This window comes from Phoenix dactylifera, chromosome 11 (genome assembly GCF_051530095.1).
Source record: "Phoenix dactylifera cultivar Ajwa chromosome 11, Ajwa_hap1_PhDact_Kaust_v1.1, whole genome shotgun sequence".
NCBI classification, from domain to species: Eukaryota; Viridiplantae; Streptophyta; class Magnoliopsida; order Arecales; family Arecaceae; genus Phoenix; species Phoenix dactylifera.
This window is the reverse complement of record NC_143200.1, coordinates 26,800,662-26,820,821: the sequence shown is the minus strand read 5'-3', so window position 1 is coordinate 26,820,821 and position 20,160 is coordinate 26,800,662. Positions and strand designations below refer to the sequence as shown.

Below are 20,160 nucleotides of genomic sequence, written 5' to 3'. Positions count from 1 at the left end.
TATAAAAATTAAAATGACAATATTAATATATAAATAATAATAATTATAATATTATATACTTTTATTATTGTATTACACTATAAATATAATATTATATTACATTATACCATAATACATTGATATATTATGTTATATAATATCAAATTTGGTAATATTATTATGTTATAGTATACAATATTATATTACTATATTATAATAATATTATATTATATTGCAGTAATATTATACTATATTGTATATTTATATATTAATACATATTATATTTTATTATGCTCTGCTGTATAATAACAATATCTTTTATTGTTACTTTAAAAATACAGTTACTAAATAGCAAATAGCTTTTTATAAAAACTCTACTTCAAAAAGTTTCACTTCCAAGAGCTTACTGCCAATAGCTCTTCCAAACGAGGCCTAAATATATTTTCCTTTAATAGCTTCAATAATAATATCTTCATACAGATAGTGTTTATCAGGGTATTTCTTCCTGACAATTTCTTCTATCATCAAACTAATATTGATTTGGCAGAATGTGTTACCCCAAAGAGTTGCTAAGGAGTGGCAATGAATTATGTGCATCTCTAAAATTTCAAAGTGAGTTGCTAATGGCAGGAAAAAGGGCATTTCAATGTTCTAAAAATGAGACCAAGAGATATAGGAAAAAGAAACCAAACTTTAAAAGCCTGTTGGAAGGAGGATATAGAGGCCTGCAGTTCTGCACAGTTTTCTATTCTTCACCATGTTCAACCATTGGACTATATTTCCTGTCCATAGGAAGCAGAGTATCCCTATTATAAATCTAGAATGCATAGGAACATGGAAAGAGTTTTCGGTGTGCATATACAAGAATGGTAATGGGATATCAAACTTCAGTTTGATGTTTCACTGTTGTCGTAAGACTGATATAATCAAAAAGCTGCACATATTTGGTGATTCATATATTGCAAAGTTGTCCTGCAAGTGTTTATGAAAAGTACTCTGCGAAACATTACTTACAGATTACTGTATTGAATGTGTTAAGAATCTCCTGCTTATGTTCAAGTCTTTTTTTAAAAGTGCTTTAGGTTATATTACATTACAGATTATGCTTGGGATAAATTGCATATCAAGTATAATTTTCTTTGTTACAAAATAACAGGAATTTAGGCTTGTGCAAATGCACTCAATGACTTGAAGTTACAGAACCTCGAAACCAATAGAGCATAACAATTCAGGAACAGACAAAGGTTGTCATGACTAATTCCATTTGCAAACTCGATTCTAATAAGCATCCCATCAATATTGAAACATTGGAGTCCTCTCAATGCCATGACAGCATCTTCCTCTTTCTTAAAGTTGACGAAGGCATAGCTCCGGCCTGGAATATAGGCTATGTTCTCTATTTCCCCGAACCTCAGAAAATGCTCTGAGAGAGTGCTACGTGGTGCATACTCATTGTTTGATCTGCCCCTTACTCCTCTTCTTCCCATCTGAAGGCATAGAAACCATCATCTCCTCTCTCACTTCAACTGTTATGACCATTTTTTAGGTTTAGGGTTTCATGGGGCGATCTGGGGATTGAGGTTTTGGAGGGACAGAAGGCGAGCAAATGGGCATAACAGAGGAAAATGGAGTACTAATCTAAAGATCTAATCTAATCAGGTTTAGTAACTTTATTTTTTGGATACATATCTAACAACATAAACGAATCATAAGTATTAGGGAATCTTAGCTAATTATTATGTATCATGATATAGAGGGCAAAAGTTGTTTCACAAGTCAACCAATCACTCCTTCAACATTCTATTAAAATTAAAACTAAGGCGACAGGAGTTTGTGAATCAAAAGATATGCTTTTAGTCATGCATGAAGAATCGTCGTAGGTAGTATACAGCATGGAGAAGCGGGGAGGTGGGAGGGGGAGTTACATTGTTCCCAAATGCAAAACTAAGTCAACAAGGGGCAGAAGCACAAACAATTTAAGCCATAAGCCGTCACCAGTCAAAAATGACAAAATCCGAGCAAATTAATCAATTTATTCCCCTTAAATCTCTTAATATTGTTGAAGTGTGTGCTCTTCGCTTTTTTTACTGATCTCTTTGACTAAATTCTTTAAATTATCTCATTGGTTAGAAGTATAAGGTTTTTTTTTTTTTTTTTTTTGCTAAAGACGGATTTTCATACAATACGTGTACGAATACACCTAATAAAATCAAAAAATACTAACTCATGGATAGCCATGAAGGCAACCACCCAATCGGCTGCCCTATTGGCTTCTCTAAATACATGCTTGACCTGAACGGCCACCCCAACCCCACACATCATCTCTATATCCCGAACCAAGGGATGGTCTGTGCCCTCGCTCCTCAGCCCCTCCTAGATCCAACTGATAACTGTGGCCGAGTCGCTCTCCAAAACAATCGAGCCAGCCTGCAAAACCTGCCTCGCATATCGAAGATCCGCCCAGACAGCTCGTAACTCTGTCCTGGAAACCGACGTGCCTAACAACTGACAGCCACTTGCTGCCACCACTCTGGAGTGCGAGTCTCATATCACAAAATTCGCACCACCTCGCGCGCCTCCATCCAAAAGCATGAGGTTTGCCAAACGTTCCATGTCTTTTTATAGAGAAGCTAGACTACATTGATTTCTTCTGAAAGCTAAAAGAAAAAAATGTTGGTTGCTGGAGGGAACCTACATTTATCCCACTTTGCATCACCAAAGCAGCAAGAAGAGAAGAAAGCAAGGATACTAGTCAAATCCAGCCCTGAATGAGAGGGTACAATCAAAGTTATCAGGTTTAAATTTAAGCTAATAAATTTTAGATTTATTTATTTATCCTTAATGAGTATGAAGACTGGGGATTCACCACTCCCTTTGAATGTTCCCTCTTATCTCACGTTATGAAAAAAAATTATTTAAGAAAAAACTTCATCCATCTAATTTTGGTATTTCACCCAATAATGGTGTGAGAAGTCTTCAATTCATCTCTGCACAGAATCAAAATGTTAGAAGACTGCTGAGTAATCCAACACATAACTTATATCAGAAATTCATCTGATTTAAAATTTGCCACATATCAAACATGTGGGAACTGAAAAAAGATTACTGGAAAGAAAGAAAGAAAGAAATGTGGGATGGAGAACCATCAGACGGCACTTGCTGTCCACAAAGGCGCATGAAGCGCTGTTCAGTCCGCATCTTGGTTGGGCCACTTTTGTTGTGGCCCACATCACCTGGTCCTCCACAATATAAGAACAGAAAAATAAATAAATAAATATATATATATATATATATATATATATATATATATATATATATATATATATATATAAGGATTGATAACCTCTTAATTATCAATCTATCCATTTTTCTATAAAAAAATATTTTTATTTTTTATAATTCTTAAAAAAAATTTACAATTCCACATCAACTTACCCTTTCAACCCTCAATTAATACTCTCTTTCTCCTCAGTATACATATGCATACGCATAAGTGTGTATATATATATATATATATATATATATATATATATATATGGTATTAATTAGAGATTGAGAGAATGAATTAATATAAAATTGTAAAATTAAGAGTATTTTTTATTCCAAAAAAAGGACAGATTAATAATTTACCAGAATATCAATCCCCCACCCATATATATATATATATATATATATATATATATATATATATATATCAAAAAAAAATATATATCGATAATGAAAAAAATATCAAAAAAAATTCCTAAGACAATTCCCTACCCAACTTTGGATCCGGAGAGATCTACGGGAATAAGAAAAAAAAACATTAATGCGAACAGGCTCAGATAAATATGGGTTATATGTCAATTGTCAGCACTGATTGAATCAGAGTGGTGCATGACTGTGTTTATCGTCACTGCCTACGAATGACGGGTACGATTAGAAATCTCCAAAGAAAAATTGTGTAAAAGATGAAGAAATAATGAAAGGGTGAAGAAATTGCGGAAAAAATATTATGAAACTAAAGCAATTCGACTCAAGAGAGGATTGCTCTATGATATGAATGGTGGAATTGGGAGCTCAGTGGAAGGAGAAGTCGTTTAATAATGGGGAAAGGCTCACGGCGGGATGATTGATGCATCTCGCCACTGCCCACACCTTTGTTTTAAACTCATCATCGCTTCAATTCCTCGTGCCACCCCATAGAAAACCCTTTTTTTGGGAAAAAAAATTACATATCAACATATAATAGTAGGCAGAAATTTATCAAAATTAGATTCTGATCAAAGATCTAAAGAAAAAGCACAATGTTTTTTTAAGAACACAGATTTCCGGCATCAAAAACAATATTTCGAATGAAAAATAAAAAAGAAAGATAAGATTGGAGCAGAAGAATACAGGGGCTTCAGTGTGTGTAACAACATGAGATCAGATCATCGACGCGCGGCCTCACTGAAATCCGCTAAGATCTTTGAGATCAATCATCATCAGCCGCCAAAGAGAACCAAGAAAAGCGTTCAGGAGATCGGACGAGAAGGAAAGGGATGGTGATGGGAGGTAGGAGAGAGGTCGAGCGAAGAATGGAGTTAGGGTTTTAGGATTGATATCACGAAGTGAGGATATTGAGGGCGTATATATAGGGGACGGGGAGCCGGGAACAAAGGCGTCTAGGGTTAGGGTTCCGTAGAAGGCCCGCCTGCCGACTCGCTCTCGGAGTCTCTCAGACGATATAATTAATCTTGGCCGTCCGATGAATGTGATCCACGTAAACCGCTGGCTCTTAACGACAACATCCGAATTGGTTTAGGAGACTGCACCGTAGTTCTAGAATTTTACTTTATGTTAATTCTTAACAAAGTTAAAATTAAGGGGTGTTATAACTAAAATTTTCATAGTTAGCTCTTACGCAATTTTAACTTTTTAATATCCTCAAGGGGCTTGTATGTCAAATGTTCATGTCTAATGCCTACAAGTCCAAGATTAGCCTACATTGCACCAAACTTTTGAAAGACAATCTTGCCTATAAGTACTTAGAAGATGTTAATACTATTTGATTTTGCATGCGCTCATGCATGGAGGTGCAAATAAGCTGAGCAGCTTGCTTGACTCGGATCTAAGCTTAACTTAGACTTGATTATTACTGAACCCGAGTAGCAAAATACCCGATTCACATAATATATATTTTTTGCATATATTATTTTTTTGTAATATATATTATTAATTTAATATTTTAAATATAATATTATGTTATGGTTTATTTTAACTATATTTTTTAATTATGATCACTCGAGTATGGTTCGGTTATTATTCGAGTTGAGTCGAGTTGATCTCAAGTTTTTTTTTTTTTTTTATCAAGTCAAGTTCGAGTTTGGATATTAACGCTCGATCGATCTCAAGTCTTAAATTTCGAAGCCGAGTATTTTGAATTGAGTCGAGCTCGAATCTCTAATTACTCAATTTGGCTATATTGCACCTCTAGTTCATGCACATGACTATCCGAAGCAACTTCAACAATGGCATCTGCAGGTGCTTCACTGTCCTGTGACTCTTTATACCTTGGTTAAAGATTTCTGGCTTGAGATTGAAGCATCTCCGGGTCACCTATGGCAGGAGGAGGTCCATGGCGTCACTTTTTGGTCACCTTTGATTATTCTCAGAAATAAATCCTCCCAAGAAATTACTTACATAACAAGTTCCAATCCACTTTCTTTCAGATTTGCATGTAATCCTGCAATACATATCAGAAATAAGACAGGCTTCATTCTCATGCTGAACTGAACTGACAATATCAAGATACTAAGAGAATTAGCATGTCAGCGATTAAGTTCATGTCCTGCTAGAACTTCATTACAAGAACGTGAGGAATAAATTGCCACCAGTTATTGACAAACACTTGGGTGACTTTAATCATCTATAGTTATAATGGAGAAGACAATAAAAGAACTGAGGAAGAGGGATAGATAATCAGGAAATACCTGAATAAAGAGGACCAGTCCTATTGTTTGATACGAAGCATGAAGAAAGTAGCTGTAGTTCTTTACAAAGATGTGTGTCATATAATACCGTAAGAATAACCATTTCTTTTCAAGACAGACGTCGAATGTACAGTGAAAAACCTATAAGCAAGCTACATGCGCCATAACTAATGAGCACAGAAAATGATTTCCGAGACACATGAACCACCAACAGGGTTACAGAGGTCAGATAGAGAATCTTACAATCTTGACAAGTTGGACCAGAAATAATGCCCACTAAGAGGACCTTTTAAGTACTACCAGACTCAACCACCAAATTTTAGTAAGGGGCTGATCAATAGCCAGACCATCTTCCAAACTTTTATAAGCAAAGGTATTATTCATCTGGCAACCATTCAATCTCATGCCACCAGTCGAGCTTCTTCAGAGTCTGGAAGCACAATGTCCAGCCGCATCATAGGCCGGTAACTTTCGGGTATCTCCGCCCCTGCCTGCACACATACCTCCACCACAGCAGGAGCTTTGCCATAGAATCTCTTGAGTGCAGTTGTTAGGGGTGGGCCATTTGGGTCTCGCAGATGCCACACATAGTTCTGAGGGATCACCTCATCCAGTGTTGCATCCTGCCACCCATGCTTACCATCCCTCCACTGGTGCTTGAAGGCCCCACAAAGCTTCACATTGTGTCCCCATGGGCCCACATGGATCTCAGAGCAATACCCACAGGCCTTCACCGTGTACTTCTTCATCAGCTGCCTTACGCCCCGTCTCACCGTGCTGTATGCTTTTAGAGTCCTCTCCGCAAGCTTTCTTATGTCAGATGGTGGTAAGGGCGGTCGACCAGTTTGGGCTCCATAGGTATCAAGCTCTGCAAGCAGCGACATACAATCTTCTGCTCGATAAGGCTTGGGCTCCTCAACATATCCACCCCTGTCGATGACCTTTTTCCCAAGCATTCGAATGGGGGTGGTCCGTCGGCGTGAAGGATATTCCGGAAAATCAACCCCTGCTTGAATGCATAGCTCTACAACTGCTGGGATTCGGTCATAATTGAAACGAGTCTCATGCTTGATGCGCCGGCCAAAGGGGTCAAAGAGGTGGTATGATTCAATGGGGATAAGAACGTCATTGATGGACCCTCGAACCCAACAGTGGCGGCTCCTGCGCTGTTCACTTCCAGTGCCTCTGCAGTCCTGAATCCGGTGGCCAACAGGACCAACGTGGACTTCAGAACATTTGCTGAAAGGATCATCTGAGATCAGTTAACGATGGGTAATATAATAAAACCAAGTTAACGATGGGTAATATAATAAAACCCCAAGTTTCCAGGTGTATATGCATAGTGGATATGCAAAAAGAAAATTGATCTAGTTAACCAACTTGGACAACTATCAAATTTGATAGAATATGTCAGTGTTTTCTAGGATTTATTTTTTGCAGTAGCTACTCAGTTCTTTGTTTCCTGACTTTTGACTATGCAGTTCCTTGTTAAGCATAAGTCTTTCCAGAGAATTAAAATGAAAAAAAAGAGAGATGAAGAGAATAGTGCTTAGTGTCAAATTGCAATTAGTGCTGATGCATCACACATATGTTGAAATAATTCATAGATTGCATGCATATAGATACCATATGTGTAACTGTTACGGACAAACAATATAGCAAAGTGTCTTGCCGCCCAAGTTGATTATTTAGATTAAAAAATCCATGAAACTATATAACTTTTGAATTAAAAACAGGAAAAATAAGATTCTTATGATATATCTAAATATAATTCAGAAGGATGTTCTTTTATTCCACAAATGATCCATGAGATGCATCAAGTTCAATCTCATAAGAATAAAAGAAAAAGAACCTAAGATGCATGAATGCTCTTAGAGAAAAGCACCGCTCTAACTTGAAAAGTCTGTAGGGGCTCTCAATCAAAGTCAGAAAATTGCCTTTCTTTTAAATGGTGAATATATTGACAATCTCTTAAATTGGACGTGCGTGCGTGCGTGCACAGAGAGAGAGAGAGAGAGAGAGAGAGAGAGAGTATAGGGAGAGCTAATGAATATAAATATGACATCTCAAAGTCTTCAAGAGATAAATAAACACGTCATATATCGACTTACCTACAACCATAAACTGTAACAACATTCAGAAGCTGTGACAGGCCTTTGATCAGAACTTTCCAATGTTCCAGTACCTCATAAGCAACAGGAACAAGATCAGGTACCAGTAACCCATTCTTTGGGGGCTCAAGAGGCTTCTCTATTCCCATTTCTGCCAGTTTTTTATCCTGTCTAGCAGACCTTATCAGCTTTTTTATGGGGATGGGGAAAGGTTTCTTTTTATTCTTTGGCAGTATGGGTGGGAGATCAACATTTTGAGGACGTCCATCATATCTCTTGAATCTGGTAGAAGGATGACAGGGTTCCTGAGTATTACAAGCAAAAATCCTTGACGTTCTCTGTCTAACATGTTGAAGAGGTTGATATCTGAACTGCAAAATGGGAGGGAAAAAAAGGAGCTTTAAAAGTAAGATTACAATCCAAATCACAATTCAACCATGATTAAATATTTCCAATATTCAAAGAGCTATCGACTATTCCAAGGAAGCAACATATTATGCCATTGAATAAATTTTGATTTAGCTACTTACTCCCAAAATTGATTTGAAATTAGATTGCACAGGCAGAATATAATATTGTTCATGTTTATTTGTAAAATAGTATTGAGATATGGTTTTCTCATCTCTGATGTTTGAAATCACGGTCATCACTATACTTTTCAGCATTTAGTTGCACTTGAAAAGGCAGCTTACTGTGAATCCTCTTGCTAACATGTATCTTTTCACACAGTAGATACATCAATTCAAGCTGAAAATGCACATCTAAATTGGCCTAAAGCACAGAACTAGATTGGCACAGGATTACATATTTCATCGCAAAAGGTAATGTTTGATATGAATCTTTTTTTCCAGTATCACCTACTGCTCTCTTAATACATTTGGGATGAGCCTTTCGATACTTCTTTCATACTCATTACCAACCTAACAACAGAAACTCAACCATTTAGTTTCTCTTCTAGATTTTTATTCTATAAGAGGTCAGTACTCCATTTTAACATGCCTAATCTAGCCAAATTTGTTGTACCAAAACCAAAGACCAATAATTTAAAGTTGAAGAGACAGATATTCCTCCCCGAATTAAAGGTTTAAGTGTCTAAATAGCAGTTTTAGCACTTACAAGAAAGTAACTTAACACAATCAAATTGGAATGACTCATGAAGTAATGTTCTAATATGCACCCTGTTCTCTCACATCCTGTTTGGACAGCCAATCAGCTTATATATTGATGTTCCCAACATAAGCAGGACAGAGTGGAAAGATGAGGCAATGGAGGCAAAAGAATGAACATGTCTGATGGATTGAGGTTGTCCGTAAACCTCGCAATCTCAAAAATTCAAACAACCAGAAATCACCTTTTTAGATGAATTCTGGTATCTCAAATAAGTTGAGATTGATGAACCACTAGGCCCCCTAAATTCCGCCCCATTGTAATGAAGTCTGGATAATAAATAATATTATTTAAGAGAATATAAATTCAGAAATAAGAACAGAGTTGGATCTAGGAGTTGATCTGGATTGTTCATTGCATTGACATCAAACATAAGCTGAGAGCTTTAGATACAAAGGGTATCTATTTGGCTTCTCAGAAGAATTATGAATAATTTAAAGATGTTCATTCACCACCGGAGCAAACTCGCATATCGTTGCCACTTTAAGAATTCCAACACTATACAACAAGATCGTACCTACTATTGAACAGCTTAATATTCATTTTCATTCAAGCTCCACATAACATCAAATTGAAACAAAGTCTGGAAATCAAAATCCAGTCATCCCAATTTAGTTTGAGCCATCCTAATAAAACACCTTCTGTATCATATGGGAGCCCCAGTGGACATCCATCATAGAATAAAAGGCTGGATATGCATAGCCTAGAAGGATGTTGGATTGTGTCCGAGTATGGGCCAGACCCTGAACTTTTAATTCATTTAACTAGAGATGACCAGGTCCAATCAGATGAGATCCAATCCTGCAAGATCCATACCCAAACAAAGAAAGTTTGGGTTTTCATTTGGGATCCATACTTGATCCATGGGTTCAAACTTCAGATTCGGTTTGAGGGCGTAAATCTTTCAACCCATGTAAGACAGAGCATAGAGGTATAGGGAAGTTTAAAAGGAAAAGAAAATTAAGTCAAATTATCATCAAAATTAAAGAAGTGTTCCGCCAAGTGGACAAAAAATAAACATTAACTACTTAAATAACAGCATAAACAGACTCTCAAAGTCTCCAGATTCTTAAGGATTTTTTAAGCCAATTAAGAAAAAGAATAAACGAAAGAATTGTAAGGAAAATGTTTAAAAATGAAACCTTCAAAAATTCATGAGTTATAGGCCTCTTCTCCACAAAACCCAAGCAAATGCCTGAAAGAGAGGAGGAAATGAAGAAAGTTTAGACAAAAAAAATGAAGAGAATTTTATTCTAATGAATATGCACAAAAGAAGTAAAGGAAGAAGAGTGACTAACTCCTTTGGGGGAGAATGTCCATGACATTGGCAAAACCCATATAAATGAACTACGTAGCTCAAGAGAAAACCACTATGCAACCCAAGCACTGGAATTCAGTAATTAAAATGAAAACGAGCTCAGTCAGGCCCCCAAAAGGACCAGATAATACTCATCCAACCAAGCCAATCTCCAACTTGCTGAGGGATAAACTCAACACTCCAAACTTGCTAAGAGACAGAGGATTTAGTTGACTTTACCTGCAAAGAGGAGAGGGAGTAATTAGCTTTATATTTAAACTCTCAGTAATTTTTCCAGAACCAGTTGTTTGGCACATGAGTTGCACATGCAAATGGAATAAACATGTGCGAATCTCAGTAAAACATTAGAAATAGGTTGGCGTATAATTTATATGAACATAAAAAGGAAATTGATATTATGGAATCAATTACTTCTAAATTTATGATCATTCTTTCCCCAAAATTTTGGTAGCTCGAGCCTAAATGCTTAATATAAATCATAGCAAATTTTGTACACCAGCTAAGTTGCTTATGCACACCAAAATAGAAAAGTTTTTATAAAATAGTAACCTGGAGCATCCTTTCAAATTTTGTACATGGAACCTATCCATTTCATTGGATAGACAAATTTCAAGTCCTCTGCCCATAAAAGGAAATCTGATTGACAGAATAGATATTATCATAAGTTGCGGATACATGAAAAAAAAAAAAGAGTTGTCCTGCTCTATCTCAGATAGTATGATGATGTTCAGAACCTGTAGCAGCTAGGAAGCCAACAAGGAACTGATTAGAAGGCAGTAACTAAACAATGCTTTGTCTGAAGGTAAGAACATAATGACTCGCCAACTTTATTCCGACATGTACACAAAGATCGTTTTTGCGAATCACTGCTTCCTGATTTATCTAATACTGCTGAAGAAAGATGTGGTATCCAATTCACGGATAAACAATAACAGCTTTCAATTGTGCTTTTGAAGTATTACAATGAAACAATATAATGACGAATCGTTTCCTTAACAGTTGCATATGTGTATATATCTGTGGGAAAAGAGAGCTAGGCATTTCTCCAAACAGATGAAAGGCAACACACTACACGTTAGAATTCTACATTCAAGAAAGAGAAGAAAAAATACAGTGATAAATCAAATAACATAGACATTTTTGTTGACCAGAAGAAAGCTTGTTGCTGGCCCAAAGTACAGAGGTGATCGGGTTACCTGAAAAAATAGGTATGTCGCCAACAAACAGAGCCGGGAGAGAGGGAGAGAGAGAGAGAATAAAGAGAGATAGAGAGAGAGAGAGTGAGGGGGGGGGGGGGGGGGGGGGGGCGTAAGGGGGTGTATGAGGCGTTGGCGGGATAGAAGAGCGCCCGCCGGAGCAGGAGGTGGGAGGTTGGGCGTCGGTGAGGGGCGAGAAAAGGGGAGGCTACGTTGAAAAATCCCTTCTTTTATTATGAGTCGGATTCTTCGTTAACGGGTCGGATCAACGAGATCGTCCACCAAAACGAGAGGTGGCAGAAGTAGACTCGGCGAACGAGTGCCGATTGACAAGACCGTTTCCATTGCCCAGGGGATCGATTGGGGCAATTTTGGTGGCTGGGTTATTCGTGGTAAGATTTTGGTAACCGATTTTCTGTTTATATATATATATATATATATATATATATATATATATATATATATATATATATATATGTGTGTGTGTGTGTGTGTATGGCTCGAAAGAATTTCCGAGACTAATTCCCAATCTGACATGGCAGGAGATTGCTGCAAATTAGGCCATTAGGCAATTATTATTGTGATTATTTTGATCACATAGATGGCTCATATCCATATATTTTAAATACATGCACTCATGTTAGAAGATAAAATATCCCAAATTGAGAGAGTGAAGAAGCATAATCCATCCAAACTTCCAAAGGAATCACTTGAATGATCTGCAATATAAGTTGCCACCTAATTTGCTGCTCTATTCGCCTTTGGGTAGATATATGATGCTAAAAAAGAGATGTCAAAGCCAACATAGAGTCCATAGGTCCATCAGCATATGCATCTCAGCTATCTGAGTATGTCTAGTTATCCAACCAATTATTGTTGCCAAGTCAACTTCTAAAAGAATATGGTTAGTTTGCCATCTTAATATCACATACCAAAAACCTCCCCAAGCTTCTCTTAATTCAGTGGTGAGTAACTTTACATATGATCCTCTAGTAACGAAACTCGCATCTTCTTTAGCCTCACCATCTACCATATTACCATTGGAACTAAATTATTTTGAGCTGCGTAGTTTTATAAAGTTTTGATGGTAAAGCTTTCATCAACTTCTTTTATTGTTAAAGTTTCCCAAAAGAAAGAAAAACCCTCAAATAAAGATTGCCCGATGGTTCGTAGTTGCTAATGGTAGTGTGCATTGTGCAAAGCAAGCGCAGCTGCCTTTTTGAAAATTAAACTTTTTCAGACCATGCGGTTTTTGGATAAGATATGTTCCTGTATGACTGAGAAGTTTGTGGCAACAAACTTAGTCACCATGGTTGTATGTTTTGATTGTAGTGGAGCTGGAGCAATTTCATGATCTTAGTCAAACTTTTAGAAACCATTATTCTAGCTTCATAAACCAAGCAATCAATGATGGTTCAAGTAATCTCCATTGCGAGCACTCATATGGCATCCCATGTATTTAAGTCAACCACATCATGTCCTTTATCTTACATTTCAATCAACCATAATATATATGCTTTCAATCATGCGCATGGAAGGACCATGAAATTTTGCATTCCGCCGATTCATCATTCTCGCAAGAATTATGCATTACTGGACTACAACCTAGATTAGTCATATAATCGAGTTCTCATTTGATACAACTTTATTTAGTTATTTTGATACATGCAGAGGAAAGAGAGGTAGATGGAGATCAAAAAAATGTAGAATGATATAATAAGAAAGGACTTGGTTTCATTATTTTTTTTCAAAAAGTGTGATATATATGTATAAATATAAATTTTTAATTAGTTCACTCAAGTTAACCATATAGACATATATAAAAAAAAGAAAAGAAGATAATGCAGAAGGAAGGATGGTTTGCAACCCCCACAGCATTCACATCAAAAGAGCCCCTTTTAGCCACCAAGTTGGTAGCTTGGTGGTAAAGGGGCGATAATTCCGCCCAAGCTGTCCGGGTTCGAAATGCGCGGACGTCGATTAAATGAGGGGACTGGATACCCCACGCCCGGATGACTTGCTGGTAGTTATGCTTTCCTTCCACCTGTACCAAGGTGGCGCTGGGGTGATGTACCCACACGTAAGGCGGTGAGCATAGTGGGGTGAGCCCACGGGTCGGAGAAGGCACGTAAAAATCTGCGACCTGTATCGAATATTTTCTGGTGGAAGGGGGTCCAGTGAGGACTGCTACGCAGATGGGCTCGTCCCTCCTCCTCCCCTCCTATTCTTTTACCAAAAAAAAACAAAAAAAGCCCCTTCTATTATTTTTCTTGGAAGTAGTATCAAGGCAGGCTCTAGACGCCAATCCAGTCAACCGTTATATAGAGGCAAGACATGCAAGAAAAGGAAAAAAAAGCCAAATAAAGCAAGCCAAAGATTCTCCCACATGGCCTCTCCACGCTGTATTCTTCCACAAACTAGTCCTCTCCACACTGCTCGTTGATCTCAAATCTCCATCACCCACTGAAATTCAACAATAAACGCCAAAAAGAAGTCTCAAAAAAATCCCAACTTTCTTCCACTGGTCCAAAGCCTAAAAGGGCCAAATCCCACCTCACATTTGAGGCCACGCAGACAAACAACCACCCGCAGCGCTAAGAGCCAAAAAGCCGCCCCCCTTCTCTTTTTCTTCTCTCTCTGTCTCTTTCTCTCTCGCTCTGCTGGGCTAAAGCGCCAGCAGGGGAGCTGAGGGGCAAAAGGAATAGAAAAACCCAACCCTGTGCCCAAGTGGGTTTTCTCTTCTCCGTGCTCTTGTTCTTGTTATTTCTTTATTATTGATTGATCTCCTTTAGGTCCTCTGCCTTTTGGGCCGCCCCTTTTTCCTCGAAAGGAGATGTTCTCTGGTGTGATCCACCGCTCGGAAGCTTCGGTTCCCCAGGAGGAGGCCCACGGCCTGAGGCTCGTCCTCACGGCGGACCCCAAGCCCCGGCTCCGATGGACGGCCGACCTCCATGAGCGGTTCGTCGACGCTGTCGCCCAGCTCGGAGGGCCAGAAAGTTTGTACCTTTTCCCTTTTCTTGCTCTCCAAAAGTTCTCTCTCTCTCTCTCTCTCTCTCTCTCTCTCTCTCTCTGTTTGAATTCCCACTTACAGTCTCAGTAGCAATTTGAAATGCACGAGTTTTTTTTAGAAGGATTCTTTTGTATTTTGTGATTCGTTGGTAGCTCAGCTATGCTGCTGCTTGCTTTTATGTTAAATTTGTAGTTTTTACGCTTCCTTCCTCTTCAAAATTTGATTTTTCCCGCTAAATATCTCAGAGATCATTGAAATTTGCTGTCTTCCGAGGTATGCCCTCCTTTTTTCTCTTGTAATTTGTTGGGAGTTTTGTGATTTTGCTGTTTTTTCTCCTTAAGTTTGGCACCTATCGGATTTTATAGCGGTTTTTAGACGCCTGGGTTTCTGCATCTGTTGTTATTTTAGTCGGATTTCTTCTCATTTATCATTTGCCGATATCATGTAACATCGAGCAGCACGCTTGCCGTATTCTGTTAGAAATTTTTGCGCCTGACTTTTATTCAGCGGTGATTCAGTGATTTTTGACCTTCATTGTGGTGGTTTTGTGTTTGTTTGTTGTGGATATGTTTATTAATTTCTCCTTTTTTTCTCTGTCTAATTCTAATTATCTTGGCTTTGAATTTAAACGGTGAGATAAATTTCAGATGCTGCCATGAATGTTTCTATTGGGGGGCTTGGATGCTTGGATGCTACCTGCTAGATATGGGTTCCTTGATGGAGCCTTCTACTCCTTTACATTAATTGGAACTTCATTGATTGATATCTGCAGTGTGTCTCTACTTATGTTCTTTTTATCCTTTATATGTAGTCGAACATGGATTAATGGTGCCTAACAGCTTCCATTTGTTGCATATGACATCATTGTCTGAATTTGGTTTGGTGTTTAATCAACAATCTTTGGGTAGACATTTATGGTTTTTGTTTTTCTGTCCTGAAGGGAGGGTCGGCCAGTCCACTTCATGTTCAAGCTGTAGTTGTTGCTTTGATCAAATTACGTTCTTTTTATAGTTTTTGTGCACTTTTGATGGTACATCAAAAGAAATACGTTATAATTTTTCCTTCGAGATCTATAGCTCAACTTAGCATATGGTGGCAGTGTTCTATCCTACACCCTTATGCACATAACCGATAGATATCACTTTTTAACCATCCTTCATATCACTTCTGTAGATCCCCAACTCCCATAAAAATAGATTTCCTTTACAAACACTAAACTCTCTGGTGGTGCCATGCATGTTTTGTAAAGAGAGGCTGCATAATTAAGAAGTGTTATTGGGCACATTACTTAACTGGGCAAATTATATAGCTGTTATTAAAGTTATGAATTACTTTTGGTTTTCTAGATGCTCAATAGTCTATTCCATCTTGATATTTCTTCGAACTTGTGCTAATCAGCTTGCAGGCAATTTGTATTTCACAAGTTATAAATTAAGTACTGAATTGTGCTAGACTAATATGCTCATTGTAGTTTATTTCAATATTTAGTTGATCTGTGTGTGACTTGTGGTCCAACACAATGTCCTCCAGCAAAGAGTAATTTCTGTCAATTAGATGATATTGGGAATAACTAGATGATTGGAATATTCATCTTTATATTCCTACTTTTGCAATGTATATAGGCATTCGTATAATTAAATTGTCTTCTTCGGCAATAACTGAACAGGCTTTTTTTCTTATCAATTTTTCCTTACTAATCCATGAAAATTGAAAGCCAAATGGAAAATAATTTTTATCACTCTGAAAAGATTATCTGACTTTTAGGATCTGAGTTTTCTGAAATGATTATAGCTCTGTGTATTATACATTTGAGGGCATTGCTGCTTATGCAGAAGCAACACCAAAAACTATCATGCGAACAATGGGCGTGAAGGGGCTTACTCTTTTCCACCTGAAGAGTCATCTTCAGGTATTCTGCAATCAGTTAAAGATCCCAATTTTTAAAAGCTCCTTTTGCAGTCTAATAGGTGGACTTTTTTTTAAAAAAAAAATTTGCTGCTTAGGTATAGTTAAGTCTAATGCTATTGATATATAAAAGTGCTGATTTTTTCATTTTAATGTTTGGCAGAAATACAGATTAGGCAAGCAGTCCGGCAAAGAAATGACTGATCAATCCAAAGATGGTATTTTTTCAAAAAAAAAGTTTTTCATCCCTCCTGATTCGTTTTGCCAATGTGTTCCCTTTTTCCCCCTCTTTTGCTGCATTCTGATTATTTTTTTAAAAAAATGACAAGATATCAGGAACATATTTTCCAGTGAACTAGATGAGCAACATTGTTTAATTTAAAGAATCCTTTTTGGTACATGCAGATGCTAGCGATGTCTTCAAACGCAGTTAAGCGGAGTTTGAGCTTGTTTCAAGTATTAGTTTGAGCTACTATGGTTGTTTTAAATCAAATTTGTTGTGTGGGAATTGTGAAACTGGCCTAGGGACAAGGTCAAGTTTTGGTTCCTGCATATAAAATTTTATGGAGGTCTCTAAACTGCCATTATGGTTTGAACTTTGAAGTATTGGCACCGAAGGGCATGCCTGTCACCATACAGCATGGTATCTGCCATGCCATGCCAAACCTAAAATTTTAAAAAGAAAAATTTAAAAACCTTTACTTAGTTACAACTATTGAAAAAGAGTTAAATAGGTGTCATCCTTACTTGGGCCCAGATTCGGTGCTGGTCTGGCACGGCTGAGCATCATTGGCACTCAGAACCATAAGTGCATTCATGTATCTGTGAAAGACCATCCCATCTACAGCAGAGGAATGCCCACATTCTTTGTGAAGTGATGCTATAGACAGGCAGATGTAGATTTGTTTGGGACTACATGGATGGCACACAGGGTGTATGAAAGATTCTATGAGGCACATTGGAAGCTTAGCCTTTGTCCCTGTTTGGTATTAATGCGAATCAAGAACCTATCTCCTTGGTCAATTTTTTTCAAAAAAAAATTTAGTCTGCCAATCATTTTGCTTGATTAAATATTCCAGCTCAGCTGAGCTGTGCCTTTTAAATGGAAAAAAAATCTCAACACTTTTTTCCTTTCATTGCTTATAATTTGAGCGAGCGATCTTAAACTGTGGATGATTGCAGCAGAATGCAATCATTCAACTTTGATTCCTTAGTGAAATTACTATAGCTATAGTATGCCAAAATATTTATACTTCAACATTGAGTCTATGTTAAAAGATACGTACTTTTCATTTACTTCTTCATGACAAAACAAACAACTATGTTATGCTGAGTCTTGAACTAACATATTTTTATGCTCTAGTTGTTGAAATTTCAGCTTCCTACCCTTCAGAAACCCTGAGTAGCAGTGGTTTATCTCCAGGAGTGCCAGCTCCTGATGTGAATGAGTAAGATGACACTGTCGAAAATTATCTGTTTCTGGAATATTAAATTTTTGTACAATTGTCGCAAAAAGAGTTCATTTAAGTGTTACATGGATCTGTGATGCAAAGAGTTGCATGATGCATGAAGTATACATGCTAAAAGACTAGTACTTAAAACTGTTGTTGCTTTTAGGGGTCAGGAAGTTAAAGAGGCATTAAGAGCACAAATGGAAGTACAGCGAAGACTGCATGAACAATTAGAGGTATCTACCTTTCTTTCTTTTCTTTTCGCTTCTTTTCTTTTTTTGCTGTTATTTTTCCTTCTTCCGTACCTTTAGGTTCTGTCTGCATCATCATAATCTGTCATCGACAAACTGTTGAAGCGATATCTTATTTATTCCTACAACTATTTTTTGAGCCTTTTTAAACAGAATTCGTATTGGTTTTCATAGTAAAATTCCCTTGTGGCGGGGTTTCCATATACTAAATTTGAATCTTTATATGACCTGACGTAAATCAGAACCGACAGGCTTGGAACCTTATATTTCATGCATAAATGACAAATCCACTGCTTTCTGCCTACAGCGTTATGTTCACTGAATTCATAACAACTTTTTAGATTCTTTGTGTTGTTCTCTTCTGAAACGTCCTCATTCACAGTTTAAATGAATGAAAGTTCATGTAGACCTTTTCAATCATTTGTTAGGTTACTCTGTCTAGTTTGGTCCATGGCATATTCTGATGCATCTTGCTTGCTCAAGCATGGAGCCCATTTCATCCATCTGAATCCATTCCATTTTATTAGCACTTGACATGAACTTTAGAAGATATTGCCCATATTGTCATTGTAATCATCTAAGACAAGCAATCTACCATGGTCTGCTTGTGCAAAATATAACTGATTATGTTTTTTCAATAGAGAGAAAGTGCACACGTCTAATCTTTGCACGAGTTCCTGGATAATCTTAGTCCAACAATATGAGTACCAGCTCAAAACGCCAAGTTAATCTTCTTTTCAAAGTTTAATCATTAGCCAAGATGATTATATGATAAAAAAAATATCAATATATTTATTTAATCTTGCCAACTGAAGCCCAGATACATGGTTTATCTTAACCTGGTAAACATAGCTGCACAAAGTTCTCCTTATCTTATGAATCCTGAGCGTTTAGCAAATTCTACTAAAGGTTTGCTTGGCTGCTTGGCCAGGTCCAGAAGCATGTGCAGATCCGAATGGAAGCCTACCATAAATACATTGATTCCTTATTAGAGAAGGCATGTAAGATTGCCTCAGAACAAATTGCCGCGAGTGGCTTCAATGCGACTGGGCATGACCTCCCAGACCTGGCAACTGGGATCATATGCTCCCCATCTGATCCACTGAGCCCGTCGGTGTTTCACCAGTTATCTGTGGGAGCAATTAGTTTGCACAGCCCTGGAGGCAAGACTTCCCCCTCTTCGGCTATCGAAGGATATCTCTTTTACCACCAGAAGGCCCCCGAACTGAAACGCAGGCCATGCTGAACTCTGGTTGTAAAGATTAAGACAATGGCATTGGTTTCTCTAATCCTTAGGCGAAGCTTACTAAATTTTTAGGGACAAGCAAGTTAGGCCAATGACTGAAGTTGAGCAAAATGTTGTCCTCTTGTAAGGCTGGGTTGAAATTCTCACATAAGACTCCTTTTGTAATGGCTCTCCACCAAACAAGCTTCTGTCTTAATGTTCTTTGGTTATTTGGTCTTCAGTGCTTATCCTCTGCATAGGAGAAGCAAGCTTTGATGTTTTACTGATTATTTTCAGCTGTTGAGATATCGGATCACCTGATTGGTTGGAGTTGTCTGCAGATAAATATGAAATGAATGTTGCATAGTATGACACAGAAAGGTATAAATTTCAAGCCACGTTATTGGGAATTTAGGTGCCTCTGTCATTGGTTAGATGGTTCTGTTGAAAGTTTCAAAACGAGCTTATTTAAAGAGATGTGGTGTCAATTTCCTGTTACTTAAAAAATGATAGCCATGTCTTTTAAAAATAAATAAACGTAATGACAACTTCTTTATCCTGCATGGGTAAAACAGATGATGAGATCCCATTCC

At 37.5% G+C, this 20,160-nt stretch overlaps 2 protein-coding genes and 3 non-coding genes across 10 annotated transcripts; 1 reads left to right on the top strand and 4 right to left on the bottom strand.

Moving 5' to 3' along the window:
* Positions 1-3,795: 3,795 nt before the first annotated feature.
* Positions 3,796-3,880, bottom strand: LOC113462430 (small nucleolar RNA Z221/R21b). Its single transcript, XR_003384745.1, has one exon. It is a non-coding gene; the product is annotated as a small nucleolar RNA Z221/R21b (small nucleolar RNA).
* A 153-nt stretch (positions 3,881-4,033) lies between these two features.
* LOC113462432 (small nucleolar RNA Z152/R70/R12) lies at positions 4,034-4,142 on the bottom strand. The gene has a single exon (XR_003384747.2). It is a non-coding gene; the product is annotated as a small nucleolar RNA Z152/R70/R12 (small nucleolar RNA).
* A 216-nt stretch (positions 4,143-4,358) lies between these two features.
* Positions 4,359-4,452, bottom strand: LOC113462431 (small nucleolar RNA R11/Z151). The gene has a single exon (XR_003384746.1). It is a non-coding gene; the product is annotated as a small nucleolar RNA R11/Z151 (small nucleolar RNA).
* A 1,467-nt stretch (positions 4,453-5,919) lies between these two features.
* Positions 5,920-12,119, bottom strand: APO1 (APO RNA-binding protein (DUF794)). 3 transcript variants are annotated; one of them, XM_088707571.1, is made up of 6 exons: positions 11,726-11,834; positions 10,670-10,748; positions 10,510-10,597; positions 10,354-10,406; positions 8,045-8,415; positions 5,920-7,172 (listed from the first exon to the last, which is right to left on the bottom strand). In XM_088707571.1, exons 3-6 carry the CDS (start codon positions 10,547-10,549, stop codon positions 6,335-6,337), a joined length of 1,302 nt encoding a protein of 433 aa, XP_088563697.1. In that variant the 5' UTR covers positions 10,550-10,597; positions 10,670-10,748; positions 11,726-11,834; the 3' UTR covers positions 5,920-6,334. The 3 variants fall into 3 exon arrangements, with proteins under 3 accessions (XP_088563697.1, XP_038983881.1, XP_038983882.1); XM_039127953.3 differs by having other exon boundaries at positions 10,510-10,748; positions 11,726-12,119; XM_039127954.3 differs by lacking the exon at positions 10,670-10,748 and having other exon boundaries at positions 11,726-11,919.
* A 2,168-nt stretch (positions 12,120-14,287) lies between these two features.
* On the top strand, positions 14,288-19,947 carry LOC103702355 (protein PHR1-LIKE 2-like). Of its 4 annotated transcripts, none has more exons than XM_089926234.1 (7): positions 14,288-14,452; positions 14,518-14,721; positions 16,568-16,644; positions 16,804-16,858; positions 18,004-18,088; positions 18,258-18,327; positions 19,274-19,947. In XM_089926234.1, the coding sequence occupies exons 2-7, from the start codon at positions 14,559-14,561 to the stop codon at positions 19,586-19,588; spliced, it is 765 nt and encodes a 254-aa protein (XP_089782360.1). In that variant the 5' UTR covers positions 14,288-14,452; positions 14,518-14,558; the 3' UTR covers positions 19,589-19,947. The 4 variants fall into 4 exon arrangements, with proteins under 4 accessions (XP_089782360.1, XP_089782362.1, XP_089782363.1 ...); XM_089926236.1 differs by having other exon boundaries at positions 14,556-14,721; positions 19,274-19,907; XM_089926237.1 differs by having other exon boundaries at positions 18,019-18,088; positions 19,274-19,907.
* The last annotated feature ends 213 nt before the right edge of the window (positions 19,948-20,160 follow it).